Raw genomic sequence first — 20759 nt, 5'->3', positions numbered from 1 at the left:
GTTGATTATTATGCTGTTGTTCCCGGGAGTTATTACGATGTGAATAATGACACAGACCATAAAGTACATGAAGGTGATAGAAACATTTTACTGCAGTGCTACACAGTTGGAATTTCTTCATTGTACTGACATTTCATCGTGTGAAGTGTGATTTCGGCATAAGTAAAGCCGGGAATGCCAGGTTTGGGTGTCCGTTCACATCCTGCCGCAAAGCATCTGCCAACTTTCTACCTGGGCGAAGCCACACAGGCTTCACTGGGAAAAAGGGACACACACACACACACCCAGTCTCACAAACTCATTCTGTGGGCCAGCAAGATAATGCAGGGACACGAAGGGCTGTACTTTCTGAGCTGAGATGGGAACCCTTAGCAGAGAGCCAGTTTGGTGTAGTGGTGAAGTGTGCAGACTCTTATCTGGGAGAACCGGGTTTGATTCCCCACTCCTCCACTTGCACCTGCTGGAACGGCCTTAGGTCAGCCATAGCTCTGGCAGAGGTTGTCCTTGAAAGGGCAGCTGCTGTGAGAGCCCTCTCAGCCCCACCCACCTCACTTGGTGACTGTTGTAGGGGGAGAAGACATAGGAGATTGTAAGCTACTCTGAGTCTCTGACTCAGAGAGAAGGACGGGGTATAAATCTGCAGTCGTCTTCTTCAGAGGCACTGGCTTCATGAGTTTCTCTAGAAGCTGAGAATCCAAATGTGGAACAAAATGGAGGGCTCAAACAGCACCCCGTTTGCCTTGATTCAAAAAGGAATATGCCGAATTATAAATTATAAATATAAATGTGTTATCATTTTTGTGCCTGAAGACAGAATAGCCCCAGTCTACTCCCGGAAACAGGAGTGAGGCTGCATTACCAGCCCCTACCTGATTACCAAGAGGAGGCACTGAAAAGGGCCAAACAGAAAAGAACGTGCGAATCCAGGTCCAAAAGCCAACCAAAGACAGGGAAAGTTGTAACAATTTCCCGAATACAATGTAGAATTCATTGTGCGACTCTGATTTGTGTCTCTGAGCAGGTCCTTCGCACAGCTGCTCTGCAAGGATTTGGTCTTTCATGGCAAAAAAATACGTATTTTTGTTAGGGGTTCTGATTCACAACAACCATGGAACAGCGGGGAGAAAGGTACAAAAGAGAACGACCGGAGGACAAGAGCAGAAATCACAGCAATGTATAATTCAAAGAGGGCCTGACATACTGTGCTCTGAACTGTTTACAATGCACACAGATGACCAGGTTCCAGCCTGTCCACAGGTCTGTAAAAATCATGGCTTTCAACTCCCACTTCTTGGAGTGTATCATCCAGTATATTGTAAAGTGTACAATACGGTGTGGAAAGTTTAGACCAGCAGTGGCCAAACTTGCTTAATGTAAGAGCCATGTAGAATAAACATCAGATGTTTGAAAGCTGCAAGAGGGAGGGAGGGAGGAAGGAAGGAAGATGGGGAGGGAGAACAACTTTAAATGCATTTTCCAAGCCACCAGCTGGCTTGGCTTGGAGAAGCAATCTAAAGAGACAAATGCCTCCTTCCAATGGGGTGATGGGGGCTTCAAGAGCCACACAATGTGTGAAAGAGCCACATGTGTCTCCCAAGCCGCAGTTTGGCCCCCTCTGGTTTAGACAGTTGTTTGTGATCTGGAAAGGCTTTAACTGAGTGAGCAGACAAGCCAGGAGAAAAAGACACCCCCCCCATGAACCCTCGCTCATTCCACAGATGGAGATCAGCAGACGGTATCAAGAGATGGCCTTTCAGCTTCAAGAGGCAGACCTTCTGGCGTGCTACAAAGAAGGAAGGTGAGGTGGTGGACAGGGCTTTTTTTGTAGCATATGACGTAGCCAATCCTCCAAGAGCTTACAAGGCTCTTCTTACAGGGCCTACTGTAAGCTCCATGAAGATTGGCTACGTCAGAGGTGTGCGGCCTAATATGCAAAGTAGCTCCTGCTACAAAAAAAAGCCTTGCTGGTGGGTGGGATAGAGGAAACACCCGAGGAAAGAAAATGCACCACAGGGATGTGCATTCAGGCCCTTCCCAAGCTGCAAATTCCCACCAAGCTAAGAGCCACCGTTGTTGCGAAGGCAGCAGCTGCTGGATCCTTCCAAGTCCGCCCTGTCTGCTGGGAGGGAAATGATAGGTTTCCAGCAGCACAGAGAGGTTTCCTAAACATGCCTCTCAATTAAGGCACAAGTGGGAGAGGGTGACACATTTGCAGGGGACAATGAGTTAAGTCTGTATGATTGTGGTGGTGATGGGGGGGGGGGATACTTAACCCTTACTGTACCATCCCTATTCTCTTCTGCAATTTTCCGCCCTCTTTCTCCTGGTCATTTCTCTCTGCAGATTACAGGTTCTGGCCTCTGGGACCAAGCAGGGAAATGTTTTAAAGGGAGGGGGAGAGAGATGACAACTCCAGCGGAGGGGCATGGGAGAGAATCTGCAAAGCTGAGAAGTAGCAAGTTCCACTCAGAGTCATCCCCATTCAGGGCACCCCATGGTCTCACCAGGCAGCTTATACCCCCATCTTGAGTGAGACAGTCCAAACCAGGGGTGGCCAAACTTGCTTAATGTAAGAGCCACAAGACAGAATAGACATCAGATGTTTGAGAGAGGAAGGAAGGAAGGAAGGAAGGAAGGAAGGAAGGAAGGAAGGAAGGAAGGAAGGAAGGAAGGAAGGAAGGAAGGAAGGAAGGAAGGAAGGAAACTTTAAATGTATTATCCAAGCTGCCAGCTGGCTTGGCGAAGTGGTTTAAAGATAGAAATGCCTTCTCCAAGCTGGCTGATGGGGCAGTGACAGCTTCAAGAGCCAGACAATATGCGTGAAAGAGCCACACATGGCTCCCGAACCACAGTTTGGCCACACCTGGTTCAAACCAACTTGCTGACTTGCTAAAATTCAATCCTCCCATGACCCACAAAACTTCCACTTTTGGGATGGCATCAGGAAACCACAAACCAAAATTCGTCACCAATTTTGCCCTGTTTGTGGTTCGTTGGTTGCGAAACCAAGTTGTTATAAATTGATGAGGGGCCCGCTGACTCCCCCCAACCCCCGGCCACAACCTGCAAACCATTGCCTAGTTACCACATTCGTGGCACGTGCAGGATTATACCGCGGTGTCCTTGGCATCTGCATCCAGGAGAGGTCCTCCTGGCCACAGCAAGCCTGAGACGCAGCCCGAGGCGGCCGTGTCTTCTGCTTGCGCAGAGAAGTGAACCGAAGGTGCTGGAGAACGTGAGCCCATCCACGGCCACCAAGCCCAGCCGCTGCTGCAATAAGCCTCTGCTTATCACTTATTAAGAGCCAGACCCTCTCCTCAGGTAGGGTTTCCAATCCCCAGGTGGGGGCAGGGGACCCCCCAGTTTGGAGGCCCTCCCCTCACTTCAGGGTCATCAGAAAGCAGGGGAGGGAGGGAAATGTCTGCTGGGCACTCCATTCTTCCCTAGGAAGACCAATTTCCATAGGGTATAATGGAGAATTGATCTGTGTGTATCTGCGGCTCTGGGGAGGCCCTGTTTTTTGAGGTAGAGGTGCCAAATTTGCCATATAGCATCCAGTGCCTCACCTCAAAACACCCTCCAAGTTTCAAAAAGATCGGACCAGGGGATCCAATTCTATGAGCCCCAAAAGAAGGTGACCCCATCCTTCATTATTTCCAATGGAGGGAAGGCAATGAAAAGGTATGCAGTCCCTTTCAATGTGATGGCCAGAACTCCCTTTAAAGTTCAATTATGCTTGTCACACCCTTGCTCCTGGCCCCACCCCCAAAGTCTCCTGACTCCACCCCCAAAAGTCCCCAAATATTTCTTGAACTGGACTCGGAAACTCTATAAGGAAGCCTTCTTCCACATGAACCACACACAAGAGAATCTGTTCCCTTTGGGCCTGGGTCTGTGCAGCCAAGAACAGGCAAACCAGCCAAACGGGAAGATCCAGCACTCCTTTGGACACAGGAGCAGAAAATCAACAGGCCAGGCTTTATCCGTCACTGGGTCTGTTGTGAAAAACATCCCTAATCCATCACATTACTCAAATCTTGATGACCGACAGTCATTTCCAAAGCAGCAGTCTACCGTACCAGTGTTCCCTCTAAGCTGAGTTAGTGTGAGCTAGCTCATAGTTTTTTTAGCCTTGGGCTCACACATTTTTGCCTTTGCTCAGGAAGGATAGCCCCTGAGCACACTAATTTATGCTGCAGCTCACAACTTTAATACCAGCAGCTCACAAAGCAGAATTTTTGCTCACAACAGCTTAGAGGGAACACTGATAACTCTCCCTGGCCTTGCACTAAGGGACTCCCAGACCTGTGAGGACAAGCAGCGTGGACTAGTTCCTGCCTTCTCCTACTGAATCTATACGGGGATTCTTGCCAACCTATCTCACTGCCTTAGAACCACGGAGCTGGAAAGGACCTCCAGGGCCATCTGGCCCAGTCCTCTGCACAAGACAGGAAATTCACAACTACCTCCCTCCCACAGTCCCCAGTGACCCCTGCTCCGTGCCCAAAAGATAGGGGGAAAAAAACCCCTCCAGGATCCTTGGCCAAGCTGGTTTGGAGGAAAATTGCTGCCTAGCCCCAAAAGTGGTGATAGGCATTTCCCTGTGAATGTAAGAACGGGCCGCGAGAACTAAGCACTGATACAACCAGTGTTCCCTCTAAGTTGAGTTAGCGTGAGCTAGCTCACAGATTTTTAGCCTCCGGCTCATGCATTTTTGTCTCAGCTCAGGAAGGATGACCCCAAAGCACACTTATTTATGCAGCAGCTCACAACTTTAATGCCAGGAGCTCCCAAAGTAGAATTTTTGACTCTGCAGCTTAGAGGGAACACTGGATACAACCCTTCCTGCCTTCCCTCTCGTGATCTGCCAAAGTTCATGGAATCCGCTTAAAAGCCTTCAAAGAAGGAGAGTCCAACATCTCCTGAGGAAGCCTTCTTCCACATCAACCACACAAGAGAATCTGTCTTCTCTTAGGCAGGGGACCGAGCAGCCAAGAACAAGCAAACCGGCTGAACAGGAAGATCCAGCACTCTTCGGTCACAGTTAAATTCCCCTCTTTATCCCAATGCACGTCTATCGATCCTATTTGGCTCTTAAGAGTCACAAGCCTGGAGTTTCCCTCCCGGTGTTGCCAGAACAATAATGCCACCGGGACTCTCCACTCGCAGCAGCCTCTCCAGGTTCCCGGTCCTTGCTCAGAAGTTACCCAAAGGCCACCTCACCCTCCCTCCCGCCCAGTCGCAGTGGCGACCCCCATCCCCAGAGACACCCCCCATGCAAAAGGCACCTGTACCTACAGGCGGGTGAGCCCCAGGCTTTTCGCCATGTTCCCAGGAGGCCGAGCAGGATGGAGGCGGGCTGGCATGCCTGCCGGTTCTCCCCCTGGAGCAAAAGGTCCTTCTGGCCTCGGAGCTCGGAAGCCGATTAGCAACTGCCAAAGCCTGACGCTTCTTGTCGGCAAAAGAACGCCCCGGCTGGCAGGTTAATCCCATTCCCCGTCTTAAGCCGTGGGGCCTCCAGTGGCAAGCCACCCTTTCAGCCCCAGCTCCGAGCAAGCAAACAAGGGGTGGGGAGGAAGGACCACCAACCAAAGCCAGCTCTGCAGCCTGGTTGCCGTTCTTGCTCTACAACAGGGGTGGCCAAACTTGCTTAACGCTAAGAGCCACATAGAATAAATGTCAGGTGTTTGAGAGCTGCAAGACATGAATGTCAGTATTCCACAGGAGTCCACAGTATTCCAATGTATTTCTCTTTTTTTAATAGTGTATCAGAATAATGTTTTATGTTGACATATTCAAATAAGGGATATTGGCTATTTCTCTCATTACATATACTTAACCCATTTTCATTTTATGTATTCTTGTATGTTTTCTAATGGCAGACTAGAATGATGTTTATAATGTATAGACTGATGTTGATAAGTAAATTAGGTGGACTACAACTAGGAAATACACGTCCTTTTGTGATTCACCTAGATTTACAGAAACACCAATTAGGCAAGGACTTTATTATCTTTTATGGCTATCCAGACCAAATGGCCAAGCTACACTGGTTTGCCATGTGATCAGTCTGCATACTGCAACAAACTGCTTGTATTTCAACCCACAATACCTGATCCCCTTGTCTCATGAAGTGTGCTTAGAGAGCACACAAAAGCTTACATTCTGAATAAAACCTGGTTGGTCTTAAAGGTACAACTTAACTCCTGCTTTGTTGAATGTCAGAGGTTTGAGAGCCACAGGGAGGAAGGGAGGGAGGAAAATATAGGGAGGAGGGAGAGGTGGAAAGAAAGCAACTTTACATGCATTCTCCAAGCTGCTGGCTGGCTTGGTGAAGAGATTTGAAGAGGGAAATGCCTTCTCCAAGCTGGCTAATGAGGCAGTGGGGGTTTCAAGAGCCACACAATATGTATGAAAGAGCCGCATGTGGTTCCCAAGCCACGGTTTGGCCACCGCTGCACTACAATATTATGATCTTAGCTGGTTCTGCATCCAAGACAATGCAAGGAGTCCAAACAGCATTGCCTGCTGGTTCGTTAACACAGGCCGGGGTGGTTTTGTTGTCTTGGCTTGGATATTTATACCAAGGGCGGCCAAACTTGATGAATGTAAGAGCCACACAGAATAAATGTCAAATGCTTGAGTGTCGCAAGACATGACTGTCAGATGTTTGAGAGCTGCAAGGAAGGAAGGCAGGAAAGCAAATACGTGGGGGGAAGGGAGGGAGGGAAATATATGGAGGGAGAGGTGGAAAGAAAGCAACTTTAAATGCATTCTCCAAGCCACCGACTGGCTTTGCTTGGAGAAGTGACAAAGAGAGAAATGCCTTCTCCAAGCCAGCCGACGGAGTGGTGGGGGCCTCAAGAGCCACACTGTGTGTGTGAAAGAGCCACATGTACTCCTGAGCTGCAGTTTGGCCACCCCTGATTTATACCCTACTGCTCTGCCCAGCATGGACACAAAGTGGCTTACAACATCATTCATCCCCCTCCTCTCCGTTTTATCCTGACAACATGCCTCCGAGGTAGGAGGAGCTGAGAGAATGACTAGCCCCAAAGGTTACTCAGGAAGCTTTGATGGCAGAGGGGATCCTGGAGGATATTCAGGGAGGTGGGCTGGACAAAGCCTGCTCCTGCCTCCCGGTTCTGGTATTCCAAGGAGGTCTCCCATCCAAGTAGTTGCCAGAGTTGACCCTGCTTAGCCTCTGAGATCTGACAAGATCAGGTTTTGCCTGGGCTATCCAGGTCAAGGCTATCATTATAATTCTTTATGTTGTTAATGTTTTGATATGCTGCTGTTAATGTTTCGATGTGTTGTTTATAATTAAAAAAATTATAAATTAAAAGAAAATCGGCACATGTAACAGGTCACTTTAGAAACTTCCAATGTGACCAGCGTCCTCACCTTTTAAGCAACTATCCCAAATTTTCCTGCCGGTTAACTTTATAGTTTACTAATCAGTTCACCTCCTGACCTTTTTCCAAGGAGCTCAGGGCTGTCTACACCATTCCTCCCCCACCCCTGCTGATCGCCATAGCCAGTGTTCCCTCTAAGCTGAATTCGTGTGAACCAGCTCACAGTTTTTTAGCCTCTGGCTCACACAATTTTGTCTTAGCTCAGGGAAAATGGCCCCAGAGGGAAACTGATTTGTGCAACAGCTCATGAATTTAATGCCGGCAGCTCACAAAGTAGAATTTTTGCTCATGGCACTCCACAGCTTAGAGGGAACACTGCCCATAACTACCCCGCAAGGTTGGGTGGGAAGGAGACAGACCCCGCCCCCGGCTCTCTGACCAACATCCAGCCCCCTCTGCATTTTGCTCGGCCCGAGTCTGGCTTCGCCAGGGAGAGCCACCTACTCGCTCTCTGGTTCCTCGGTGGGATCCGTGTACTCCGAGTGCACCGTGGAATCGATGGCGCTGTCCGTTTCTACTTCATCATGCATCTCGTGGTGCACCAGGGTGCTGGTGTCCTCGTCCGTGAACGTCTCGCACTCGCTGTAGGTGCTCTCCGAGCCCATGTACGCGCTGTCCGTCACCTCATTTGCCTGATGAAAGAGCAAAAAAAAAAAAGATTACAGGTTTGTTCAAATCTCTTGTGTTTTGTTGAATGCCTTGGGCTCTGAAACACGATTCAGTTTGAAAGATGCGGGCCTAGGAATTGCCTGCCCCGCTAAGTCACAAACTGGAGAGGCAGTTTGGTGTAGTGGTGAAGTGTGTGGACTCTTATCTGGGAGAACCGGGTTTGATTCCCCACGCCTCCACTTGCAGCTGCTGGAATGGCCTTGGGGGTCAGCCATTGCTCTGGCAGAGGTTGTCCTTGAACGGGCAGCTGCTGTGAGAACCCTCTCAGCCCCACCCACCTCACAGGGTGTCTGCTGTGGGGGAGGAAGGTAAAGAAGATTATAAGCTGCTCTGAGACTCTTCGGAGTGGAGGGCGGGATATAAATCCAATATCTTCTTCTTCTTCACATGAGACTCCCCCTACCTCGAGGCAGACCATTGGCCCAAGCTCAGTATCCTCCTGCCTGGCTACAGTGACTCTCCAGGGTCTCAGGAGAAGAAAAAGGCTTTCCTCAGTACTGACTATTGTGGACTCTTTTAACTGTAGATGCTGGAGATTGAACCTGGGACCTTCTGCATACGAGGCAGGTGCCCTGCCCCTGAGCCAGCACCATTCCTTGGCAAATGAGCAGGGGCGGCCAAATTTGCTTAACATAAGAGCCACAAAGAATAAACATCAGATGCTTGAGAGCCACCAAGACATGAATGTTAGATGCTGGAGGGAGGGAGATGATTAGACAGACAGACAGACGGGATAGACAGGCAGGCAGGCGGGATAGACAGATGGGATAGACAGACAGGCAAATGATAGACTCAAACAGATGACAGGGGGGGTGGAAAGAAAGCAACTTTAATTTCAAATACATTCTCCGAGCTGCAGGCTGGCTTGGCTTGGAGAAGTGATTTAAAGAGATAAGTGCCTTCTCCAAGCTACCCGACGGAGCAGTGGGGGCTTTGAGAGCCACACAATATGTGTGAAAGAGCAACATCTGGCTCCCGAGTCACAGTTTGGCCACCCAGGCCAATGAGCACGTGAAACTGCCACACTGTGGATCGGGCTGTTGGTTCATCTGGCTCAGCGCGGCCTCCTCTGACAGGCCACTGCTCTCCAGGGTCTCAGGAAGAGGAAGATCTTTCCTCACATTTGCTACTCAGGATAACCAGAGACGTCCAGAATTGAACCTTGACCCTGCTGATGATCTACGGCCCCTGCTCAAGTCACGCTATATACAAGGAGGAGACCAAATGTTGACCCACACCCCCAACCCTGCAACCCCAAAGTTTTCTGTCCCCTGACCTCTGCACCCTGCCCTCTAGTTTGCAACACATGGATCCATTGCCACGAGCCACACTTGGACACCACGCCTTGACCCACTTCGGAAGGGCAGTGGTCACGTGTCAACAGCGAGGCTTCCTGCTGGGGGGGGGGGAGGCTCGTCCGCTGCCCCGGGACACGTGAAGAATTTGTAGGCGCGGAAGTCGGGCCAGTGCAAGGCTGTTCCCTCCTGCTTGAGGGACTGCAAGTTAATTATTATTCCCATCAAGTCAACCAAGACTTGGCACTCGACACACAACAGAACTCAGGTACAGGCCCTGCCCTTGGGCTTGCCGGCTAAAGACAGACACGAGGCAGCCAAGGGAAAGGGAGCGGAGAGAAAAAGGAGGCGGGCGAGATCCAGTGGAAAACACCGGTGAGACTGGGCGAGGCTTTGCAAGCTATTTAAATGCCCCGTGGAAAAGAGACAGCTGTCGGGAGGCAAATGACTCTGATGCAAGCAGAAAAGGTAAACAAGTCAAGAAACGGAAAGAATACATCAAGAAACGGAAGGAAGAGCCCTGAATTGGATAGCCCTGGCAAGTCCTTGGATGGGAGACCTCCTTGGAATACCAGAGCCAGGAGACAGGGGCAGGATCTATTTAGCCACCTCCCTGAATATATTCTAGGTATCCAGTAGGGGTCAGTCACCAGAACTTGCCATGACTTCCAGGTTCTTCTCTGGCAAGTCCTTGGATGGGAGACCTCTTTGGAATACCAGCAGTCGGGAGGGCAGGGCAGGCTTTATTCAGCCACCTCCCTGAATCTCCTCCAGGTCCCCAGTAGGGGTCAGTCACCAGAGGTTGCCATGGCTTCCGGGTGTGCACACACTCACACGCATGCACACACATACACACAGGGCTTTTCTGTAGAAAAAAGCCCAGCCGGAACTCATTTGCCTATTAGGCCACACCCCCTGATGCCAAACCAGCCGGAGCTGCGTTCCTGCTCAGAAAAGGCCCTGCATACACATAAAATAATAACAATAAAGAACTGGAAGGAAGGACACAGAAGAGTGTGAAAGGGCACGGGTAGAAGGAAGAGCGGATTAAAAAGCGGGAGCAAGAGAAATCAGAAGCAAGAATCAAGAGGGAGGCTAAAGGGACAGCAGGAAAGAGAAGTCCCTCGCGATGCCAGGGATGAGCATAACTGGTTAAACCAACAAAGTTACCAAAGGTCGGCTAAGACAGAAAACGATGGCTGAGCAGATGAGCTGGTGGTGGAAAAGTGCCTTCAAGTTACAGCTGACCTATGGTAACCCCTAGGGTTTTCAAGCTGAGAGACATTCAGAGTCGGTTTGCCCAGGGGTGGAATTCCAGCAGGAACTCCTTTGCATATTAGGCCACACACTCCTGATGTAGTCAGTTCTCCAAGAGCTTACAAAAAAGAGCCTTGTGAGCTCTTGGAGGATTGGCTACATCAGTCGTGTGTGGCCAAATATGCAAAGGAGTTCCTGCTGGAATTCCACCCCTGGGTTTGCCATTGCCTGCCTCTGTGTCCCAGTCTTGGTATTCCTTGGTGGTCTCCCATCCAAATACTCGCCAGGGTTGACCCTGCTTAGCTTCCAAGATCAGGGCAAGAAGAGACACAAAACCGTTACGGCAAGAGGGAACCAAACAAAGATTTAAGCTATAGAAGAAACAAGAAAAACCTGCATCATGCTGTCTGGATTAAGAAAAGTCACTGGCTCTGACTGCATCCAGAACCATAGGTGTCAAGCCCTTCAGTTTCCTTAAGGAGCATAACCCACCCCGGCCCGTAGCCACGGGGCCCCTGGGGGCCCCGGCCCCTCCATTAAACCTCCCTCTCCCTCTGTAGGGCCCCCCCATCCAGTGCAAAGGGAAGGGGTGGGTGGCAGCGGAGGAGGCACAGGCTGCAGTAGCAGGCCAGCGGGTGGCACGATGGGAGGGAGGGCAGGGAAGGGAAGGGAAAGGAGGGTTTGGCAGCAGCCGGCGGGTGGGCAGAGGAGGCAGGGAAACTCATGGAGTTTGCATGGAGGGCTCCTCAAGAGAAGCCCTCCATGCAAACGGGGCCATCTGGCCCTGCAGCCCCCCCACCAGAATTCCTCCCTCGGGGGGCCCTCCACCCAAAATTTTCTGGCTACGGGCCTGAACCCCCCCCCCAATGACATTTGCCTAAATTGCATGTTTCTTCATAATCCACATGTAAGAACAGCCCACGGGAGACAAAATCCTTGTTCTATTCCACACTAAAGTCAGGGAGGGCTGAAAGCGTTCAAAAGACAACTGAAGGGCACCTTGGACAAAAACGTGCACTCCTGAGAAAACCAAACACAGAGTCTTATCAAGTTCTAAGAAAAGAATATTTCAAAACAGTACAAGGAGACTGGCTTTGTAAAGAGGTGGGTGAAAAGAGGCTAGGCCATACACTGACTCCTTAAGCAGCAAATTTTGATTAATTTCTTCGCATGTGTGAAAGAAAAAGGCACCTAGGTGACAGACAGAACTGAAGACCACCTTCTCTTTATTTAAACTTCCAGTCCCCGTTTCTGAAATTTCAACGTGGGTAGCAGAGAGATAAAAATCTCATCAATGCGAGAGAAATTCAAGCCCTGACCTGGATTCCCAGTCTCGTCAGATCTCAGAAGCTAAGCAGAGTTGACTCTGGCAGGTACTTGGATGGGAGACCTCCTTGGAATACCAGCAGTCGGGAGGTGAGGGCAAGCTTTATTCTGAATATTGGCAAGACTTCCAGGCGCAGACACACACACTTTTTTAAATACAAAAAAAAAGCCAAAAAAGAAGAGAGGGGGAAGTTCACAAGCGGTTTGCAATGCTTCAAATAAGCTATGCTGCTCTGCTCACTTGACCATCGATTGAACCCTACAGAACAGGGGTGGTCAAACTTCCTTAAAGTATGAGCCACATAGAATAAATGTCAGATGTTTGAGAGCTGCAGGAGGGAGGGAGGCAGGAAGGAAGGCAAACAGATGGGGAGAGAGGGGTGGAAAGAAAGCAGCTTTAACTTTAAACACATTCTCCAAGTCACTGGCTGGCTTGGCGTGGAGGTGTGGTTTTAAAAGACAAATGCCTTCTCCAAGCTGGCCAATGGGGCAGTGGGAGCTTTGAGAGCCACACAGTATGTGTGAAAGAGGCACATGTGGCTCCCAAGCTGTAGTTCGGCCACCCCTGCTCTAGAAAGATGCTGTGATCTTGGGGAGCCCCCAGGAGACAAAAAGGACGCTGAAGAATGGCCGCCTCAACCAGCTCTTTGCACTTCCTTCCAAACAGATGTTATTGTTAAGCCGGACCCCTGCAGTTGATCTCAAACGCTGCACAGACGCTGAACTCTGAAGCATCTGCAGCTACTCGCACAGGTGGATGTGTTTAAATGGAGTTTGAGGGATAATTCTTGTTGTCGTTGTTCTTCCTTGAATTCTTCTTGCTTTGTGATCCAGAACATGGGCACTCAAAACAGGTATTACAGCTCCTGCATTATTGGCCTCTTGTACCGTATAGTTTTGCAAGAAGAAAAGAAAGGCCCGGGTCCATCGCCTGGGACCTCTCTCGCACACAGAACGCGTCCCTAGCCACCCAGCTACAGTCTCCTATCAAAAGGTTTTTTAAAAGGCAAGGAATACTGTTTGAATCCACAGAACCTGTTTGAGGTTGCCGGCCTCCAGGTGGGGCCTGGAGATCTCCTGCTTTAACAACTGATCCCCAGCTGGCAGAGATCAGCTCCCCTGGAGGAAACGGCTGCTTCGAAGGGTGGGCTCTAGGGCATCATCCTATGCTGAGGCCCCTCCCCTCCCCAAACCCCGCCCTCTCCCGGATCCACCCCTGAAATCCCCAGGTATTTTCCAACACAGACCTGGTGACCCTATTCAGAGGCAAGACGCTCCGGTTTCGACAGCACACCGAGCTCCCCAGAAGTTTTTCCGTTCCATTGTCCAGATTAAATGTTAGACCCCCCCAAAGACTAGACCAGCTAGGGAGACGGGCTCCTGTTCCTAACCTAGAGACCCGTTTACCAAAAAGCAGAGCCCCCCCTCCCCTCCAACTTGTTACATACAATCACACACACACACCAGCAAAACCACCTCCTTCCATCTTGGCATCATCCCAATCAGCTTGCATCGAGGAGGACAGCTTGTCGCCATTTAAAGCCCTTTGCAGGATTCCTCCACTAAGGAAGTTTGCTTTTGTACGGCCAACAGACCTGACCTCAGCACATTCCCACCCGTCCATCCTTCCCCACCGATAAATCCTTTCTTTGACCTGCCATGTGACGCTGGACAATAACTGGTTTCTTTTTGCAGGGGGAGGGGGAGAATCCAGAGGGACTGCCAAATCTACTACTCCCATACAGGAAGAGACATCTTGTAAAACATGCACAAAATCTTTCTGTCGCCTTTTTTTTTTTTTAAACATTTTGCCTTGTGAGATAATGCCAAACAGTGACTCCTGCACTCTCAGGGGTGTTGAACTCATTCATTATGAGGGCCAGATCTGACATAAATGTGACCTTGTCGGCCAGGCTGTTTGTGTCATAAAAATGTAATGCCAGGTAAGGGAGATATAAACGTTATAAAGGACACAGACAAACACACAGTCAGCCTAATCCACCTCACTGACTTGTTGAGCCTCAGTCAACAGAAGGAAAAGAGGCTTGTTTCAGTAGCTCTGCTGTGTGATTGAGAGAGCCTGGCAAAGCTAACTCTCCTTCCCCCACTTCCTCCCCAAGGGTTTTTTAAAAAGACAAGAAACTCTGTTTGAACACACCTAGAGTTGCCAGCCTCCAGGCAGGGCCTGGGAATCTCCCTCTTTTACCATTGATCTCCAGCTGGAAGATCAGCTCCCTTGAAGAATATGGCTGTTTTGAGGGGTGGACTCCAGGTGTTAAATAATGGGTTCGATGCATGAGGAGACTTAGTTGCAGTTGATCACAGCTCTTTATTAGTGATTTACAGCACTAATTTATTACAGTGATTTACTAAACTGGGCCTTTGCTCTGTTGCTCCTGTGTGATTGAGCAAGCCTGGCAAAGCAAGTTGTGATGCAGAAGGAAGCAGGAGAGGGAGAAGGAAGCAGACAACAGTGAGTTGCTCACAGGCCTGATAGGAGCCCTCCGGGGCCTGATTTGGCCCCTGGCTGCATGTTTGACACCCCTGCTCTAGGAAATACTTCCTGAAGCTGGTCTAGAATCCTAGCATCCAAAGAACAAGAAGAGGTGGTTTTATACCCCAACTCTTCACTACCTAAAGGAGTCTTGGAGTGGCTTACAATCTGTCCTCGCCCCACCACAGACACCCAGTCAAGCAGGTGAGGCTGAGAGAGCTCTGGGAGAACTGTGACTGACCCAGCTGGTTGCATGTGGAGAAGGAGCGGGGAATCAAACCCGGCCCTACAGATTAGAGTCCACCACTCTTAGCCACTACACCATGCTGGCTCTCTACGCAACCAAGGCACCACTGCACCCAACTCTCATCCACCCAAAGTCACCCAGTTTGTTCTGAGATGTCCCAAAAATAACCTTAGGAAATCCAGACGAGCTACGCCCCATGGAGCAAGGGTGCATCAACACTATTTAAAGCATTCAGCTAAGAAGATAAGCTACAAGTGTTTTAAAAATTTAGACGTGGAACATGCAATAGCAATCAAAGACAATAAAAATTCAACCTTCCTCCCACTACAAACGCTCACCTGCTTGTTGACTTCACCCAATGCCTGAAAGTTAAGTACCATCTTTACTAATCCTGTACAGATAGCCTTCCCTCCCCCCCCCCTTTTTTTTTTTGAGAACTGTAGTTTCAAGGGCATCTCTGCGAGGAAACAAGAGGGTCACATCCAGGTGATTTCCCATCAGTTCCTATTTTGAAAGATCCTAGCAATGATGTCATGGCATGGTCTTCCTGGTGCGGGGTTTTTATAGAAAAAAAGGCGGTGGAGCTCATTAGCATTAGCATTTGACACCACCACCACAGCCAAAAGCAACTCGACACAAGAAAGGAGAGCTCTGGGTGAGCGAGGCCTGCTTGGGCTGGCTAGAGATCCAGCCAGCCCAAACATGGCTCGCTTACCTGGGGTCTCCTGGGCCTAGGGTTGCCAAGTCTAATTCATGAAATATCTGGGGACTTTGGGGGTGGAGCCAGGAGACTTTGGGGGTGGAGCCAGGAGACATTGGGGTGGAGCCAGGAGCAAGAGTGTGACAAGCATAAATTGAACTCCAAAGAGAGTTCTGGCCATCACATTTCAAAGGACAGCACACCTTTTAAATGCCTTCCTTCCATAGGAAATAATGAAGGATAGGGGCACCTTCTTTGGGGGCTCATAGAATTGGACCCCCTGGTCCAATCTTTTTGAAACTTAGGGAGTACATTGGGGAGAGTCACTGGATGCTATACTGAAAATCTGGTGCCTCTACCTCAAAAAACAGGGCCCCAGAGCCCCAGATACCCGCAGATCAATTCTCCATTATTTTCTATGGGAATAAGCTTCCTTAGGGAATCATGAGTTCCCAGCAGACATTTCCCTCCCCTTCCCCCTGCTTTCTGATTACCCTGAAGCGGGGGAAGGGTCTCCAAACTGGGGGATCCCCTGCCCCCACCTGGGGATTGGCAACCCTACCTGGGCCACACCCCTCCCCCAGTCAAAAGGCCAGCAAGCCACCCAAAATCACATAAGAAGTGGAGAAAGGGTGGTGTGGGCTTCTCCAGGGGTTAATGAGGGCTGCTGGTGGTGTGGCAAAGCCCCTGGTGGCTGGCTGGCTGCCTGCTCTAATCCAGGGATTGTTATGCAGCTGCACCTACTATTCAATGGACAAGTTTGGTGGGGAGGAGGAGGGGAAACCCTCAGAAAGGTTCTGGAGCTGAGCTCCTGCTGAATTCAAGGCCTGGTTACAGCTAAAGATTTGCCATCAGGACGACTGCGGGCAATCCCTAACTGGGAAGCCAAGCTGAACCCTGTGCTTTCTTGGCCACCCTGGCTCAGAGAGCAGAACTGGAAGACTCCGATGGAGCATCCGGAATGCATTCCATACTCCCCATGAACCAAAATCGGTGAGATAAAGGCTAGCATTGGGGTAGAAAGGCCACAGCTTTCATTGGGCAGGATTTCTCCATAAGGACCTGGGCGACACTGGTGCTACATACACATTGGGGTAGATTAGGGGTGATCACACTTGCTTAATGTAAGAGCCACATAGAATAAACGTCAGATGTTTGAGAGCCGGGAGGCAGGCAGGCAGGCAAATAGAAGGCAAAGAGCACCACCGACACTCTTTGATTGGCCAGAGTAGTCCAAGAGCCAGCTGTTGTGTGAAAGGCACACTGCCTACCATTTGCATGCTCAAAAGAATCTATACACAATCAATAGTATGTACACCAGGGATCGACATTCTGCAATGGGATCTTGTAGATCAGGGGTAGCCAAACTGTGGCACCACCCCATCAGCAAGCTTGGAGAAGGCATTTGTCTCTTTAAATCACTTCTCCAAGCCAAACAGCAGCTTAGGGAATGCATTTACGGTTAAAGTTGCTTTCTTACCACCACTTCCTCCCTCCTTCTATTTGCCTGCCTGCCTCCCTCCCTCCCTCCTGGCTCTCAAACATCTGACGTTTATTCTATGTGGCTCTTACGTTAAGCAAGTTTGGTCACCCCTAATCTACATCAATGTGTGTGTAGCGCCAGTGTCGCCCAGGTCCTTATGGAGAAATAATCAGTCCCTGCCCCAAGATGCCAAGACCATGCATTGTCTACAGAGGTACAAATTACTTTAACACACAGGTGGCTTGTACAGCCAAGTATGAGCATTTCAACAGCAGGCTGGTCTGTTCCATTACTGCTCTAGAACAGGAGTGGCCAACGGTAGCTCTTCAGATGTTTTTTGCCTACAACTCCCATTAGCCTCAGCCAGCATGGCCAATGGCTGGGGCTGATGGGAGTTGTAGAGCTACCGTTGGCCACCCCTGCTCTATAACCATAGCTGCTCTCCATCCAGATGTGTTTTTCCCACTTCCCCCCCACACACCTTCAACTCGAGAAACTCCGAAGCTCTGCCTTTCAAGCATGCTGGCTCTCCTCCAGCCTATCACCTGGGACGTTCCCCTGGAAAAAGCTGGAGAGCTACCAGTTTGGTGCAGACATTAAGAGCCATGGACTATGATCTGGAGAAACGGGTTTGATTCCCCACTCCTCCTCCCCACTCCCATGCAGCCAGCAGGGTAACCTTGGGTCAATCACAGTTCTCACAGAGCTGTTCTCTAAATAGCAGTTCTCTCAGAGCTCTCTCAGCCGCAGTTTCCTCACAGGGTGTCTGTTGTGGGGAGGGGAAGAGAAGGGAAGGCGATTGTCAGTCGCTCTGAGATGCCAAGTGAAGGATGGGGTATAAATTCAATCTCTTCTTCTTCCTTTCCAAATGACCCTGGGGGAGTCCCAGTTCTCTCAGAGCTCTCTCAGGCCCATCTACCTCACAGGGTGTCTGTTGTGGGGAGGGGAACGGCAGGAGATTGTAAGCCACTCTGAGACTCAGAGTGAAGGGCGGGGCATACATCCAAATCTCCCCTTCTCTTCTTCTTGATCACAGCAGCAGCAACTGTTAAGGGATTTAGTGGTAGGGGAAACAACAAAATCCAAGGGGTTCCTGAGCGCAAAATGAAAAATCCCAGTGCAGCCATCCAGTGCCACCTACAGTAAACATGTCTTGGCAAAGAGGAAGGGATACAAGCAGTGTTCCCTCTAAGCTGAGTTAGTGTGAGCTAGCCCACTATTTTTTTAGTCTCCAGCTCACACATTTTTGTCTCAGCTCAGGAAGGATGACCCCAGAGCACAATAATTTATGCAGTAACTCACAACTTCAATTGCCAGTAGCTCACAATGTAGAATTTTTGACCCCACAGCTTAGAGTGAGTATTGGACACAAGCGTCAAGCCAAACAGGTCACCTATTGCATGTGCCAGGGACAGGATCTTGAATTTTCTGAAAGTACAAGCGGCAACGCTGGCTCAAACGAAGACACTCCGCAATACAACATTGTGTTTCACACAGCGGACCGCCAGATAAACCTGGGAACTCGCCCAAGTCAGGCACTACAGTCAAAGGCTCCCCCAGCTGCTGCCCCTGGTCCTAAGAGAGTCACTGGCTCTGAACATGGAGATCCCCTTTCACCCTTAACAGACTGGTCCTGCGTGACCATGCCTATGTGAGCAAAACCATCCCCTTGGACAACATCACAGTCAAGTGATTTATTCCACTGAGTCCGCTGTAGGGAAAGTCTGCTGTCAAGAAGGTTCCCTGCTTTACCTGTCAGCGGAGGAGTTCAACCGGCAATATTTTTTTTAAAGCCCGCTTTACTTCCGTGAATTGCAATCAGGTGTATATCAGCCGCCAAGCTGAATTTTTCTTCAACAACTGCACAAAAGTAGAGAGCGGCGGGATTACCGAACCTGGCCAAATCCACAGTGCAGTGAATCACCAGCTAGCTGAACTTTCGGTAACTGCTTGCACCGAAGCCCGTTTGCTACAGGAATCGTTTCACCGTCACGCAGCCCGACCCGGCTTCTTCCTGGAATAGTTCCGCACACTCCAAACTATCATCAAGATACACTCTTCTGACCCAAGGGGGTGGAGAACCCTTTGGGGACGAACCGCTTCCAGAAAACGCTTCCCAAAGCTAGCCTCCTACCTCTACCGGCGGCGCAAGGTGGGATGGGCACCCTGCCCCTGCCAACTCGGGACTGAACTTCCTTGAGGTGGGGTTTCCAGCACTCTCCCTTGCCGGGCTGGAGTATTCCAGACCGAATCACAATCTGGATCGCAGTGACCAACCTGTCTGGCTGTGGTCTGAGGCTGTGTCGTAGCTGAAGGCGCCCGAAGCGCTTGCTCGGAAAGGGAAAAGTCCACCTCCAGCTACGCTCCGTTTAGAAGAGGAGAAAGAAAGGGGGGGGGGGGACACTCCCAGATTACTGCCCAGGGCGAGGAGGAGGAGGAGGAAAAGTAGAATCAGGAAGTGTACCGGGCTAGTAACCTCAGGTCTCTTAACAGAGTTCCTTTTGTTCCCAAACTCCCCAGATAACCTATGTGAGCTAATCCAACTCTTCCCCCCCACCACCACCCCAAATTTTTTTTCAGCAGGATGGCTCGACTCACACTGAATGCAAAGCTCTCTTTGCTTTTGAGAGAGGAGGGAGAGAGCTGGCAAAACACGGTTTAAACCCCAGCTTGGCTCACGGGCTCCCCCACCCTGCCCTTTCATGTAGAACACTGGAGGGGGGAAAAACACACAAAAGTTTGGCAGGAGGCTGAGGACTGACAGACAGAAAGGTCTCTTCAATGACGAAACACGGGCAGGGAATTTGCTATCCTGAGATACAGGTTGCAAGCTTAAAGAGCTTTACAGAGAAGAGACAAATTCATGCCTAGACATACTCAAAAAGCCACGCCAGCTCAATGGAGCCTCCAGGATCAAGGGTAGTATACCTCTTAACAGTCGCTGCTGCAAGGTGAAGAAGGAAGGGGGCTGCTAGCTTCAAATCTGGTACATTTTTGTCCCGCTCTTCGGAAAAAAAAAAGTTTCCAAATGATGCTTGTGAAGAATTAGTAGACCCCCTGAAAGTACTGGCTCACTGCAGGGCAGGAAGAGCTGACCCAGCCCTCAGCCCCTGAGGCCGTTTCTTACACGCCCCCAGGGTAATGCCGATCACTGCTTTGGGGTCGGGAAGGAATTTTCCTTTAGGCCAGATTGGCTCCAGGATCCTGGAGGGTTTTTTTGCCTTCCTCTGGATGGAAGGGGAGGGGGGGGGTCATCATTCACAGTCCTAACCAATGCAAACCAGGTAAATTACCTGGGTAATGTAAAAAAGCCAACAACACTGGACGCTGGGGAAAGAGATCGGTGGCTACAGATTTCTCTCTTGTGGCAGAAGGCACTCAGCTGTTGCAATCCCAGGCTTGAGCTAATGAATGTGTATTTTAAGTGCTGTATACATCTACAGTCTTCTTCTTCCTAATGCACAGGAACCCCAAAAGCCACCCAACTCCCAGTTACACACCAATCCGCCTCTTGACGCCCAGTCCAAATGTAAGAGGTCAACAGGTTAAGGGCAGCCTCGGCTGCCTGACATTCCTCACGTCCTCTGAGCCCACGGGCAGAGTCTTCAAGTAATCATTTGCAGATGCTGAACGGCAATGAGTGATTCTGCGCTCCCTGCCCCCCCAGCACAAACACACACACACACACACATACACAGAGGCCTCATTCTTTATTCTGCTTGAACTGCACTAGTCCTAAGAGCAGGTGTGGTCTGACATGATCGGATAGTCTTCCAACTAAAAAACCCAATGACCCTGCATGCTGAACACCAAGCACACTGGCCAGAAAGCTAAGCTTAGACAAACTAGCAGAGAGGAGAATTCTGTACACTG

General features: G+C 50.1%; 1 protein-coding gene across 4 annotated transcripts in view; it reads right to left on the bottom strand.

Annotated features, from left to right (window-relative positions):
* The window catches only part of RAB11FIP3 (RAB11 family interacting protein 3), a 148188-nt gene that overhangs the window by 37215 nt on the left and 90214 nt on the right, over window positions 1-20759 (bottom strand). For all 4 annotated transcript variants that reach the window (XM_060260824.1, XM_060260825.1, XM_060260823.1 and 1 more), the window contains exon 4: window positions 7860-8047. In XM_060260824.1, coding sequence (XP_060116807.1) covers window positions 7860-8047 — 188 coding nt within the window. The remainder of the gene's footprint in view (window positions 1-7859; window positions 8048-20759) is intronic.

Source organism: Heteronotia binoei, chromosome 20 (assembly GCF_032191835.1).
Source record: "Heteronotia binoei isolate CCM8104 ecotype False Entrance Well chromosome 20, APGP_CSIRO_Hbin_v1, whole genome shotgun sequence".
NCBI lineage: Eukaryota > Metazoa > Chordata > Lepidosauria > Squamata > Gekkonidae > Heteronotia > Heteronotia binoei.
Note: the sequence above shows the minus strand (reverse complement) of the source record. Positions and strands in the feature narration are given on the sequence as shown.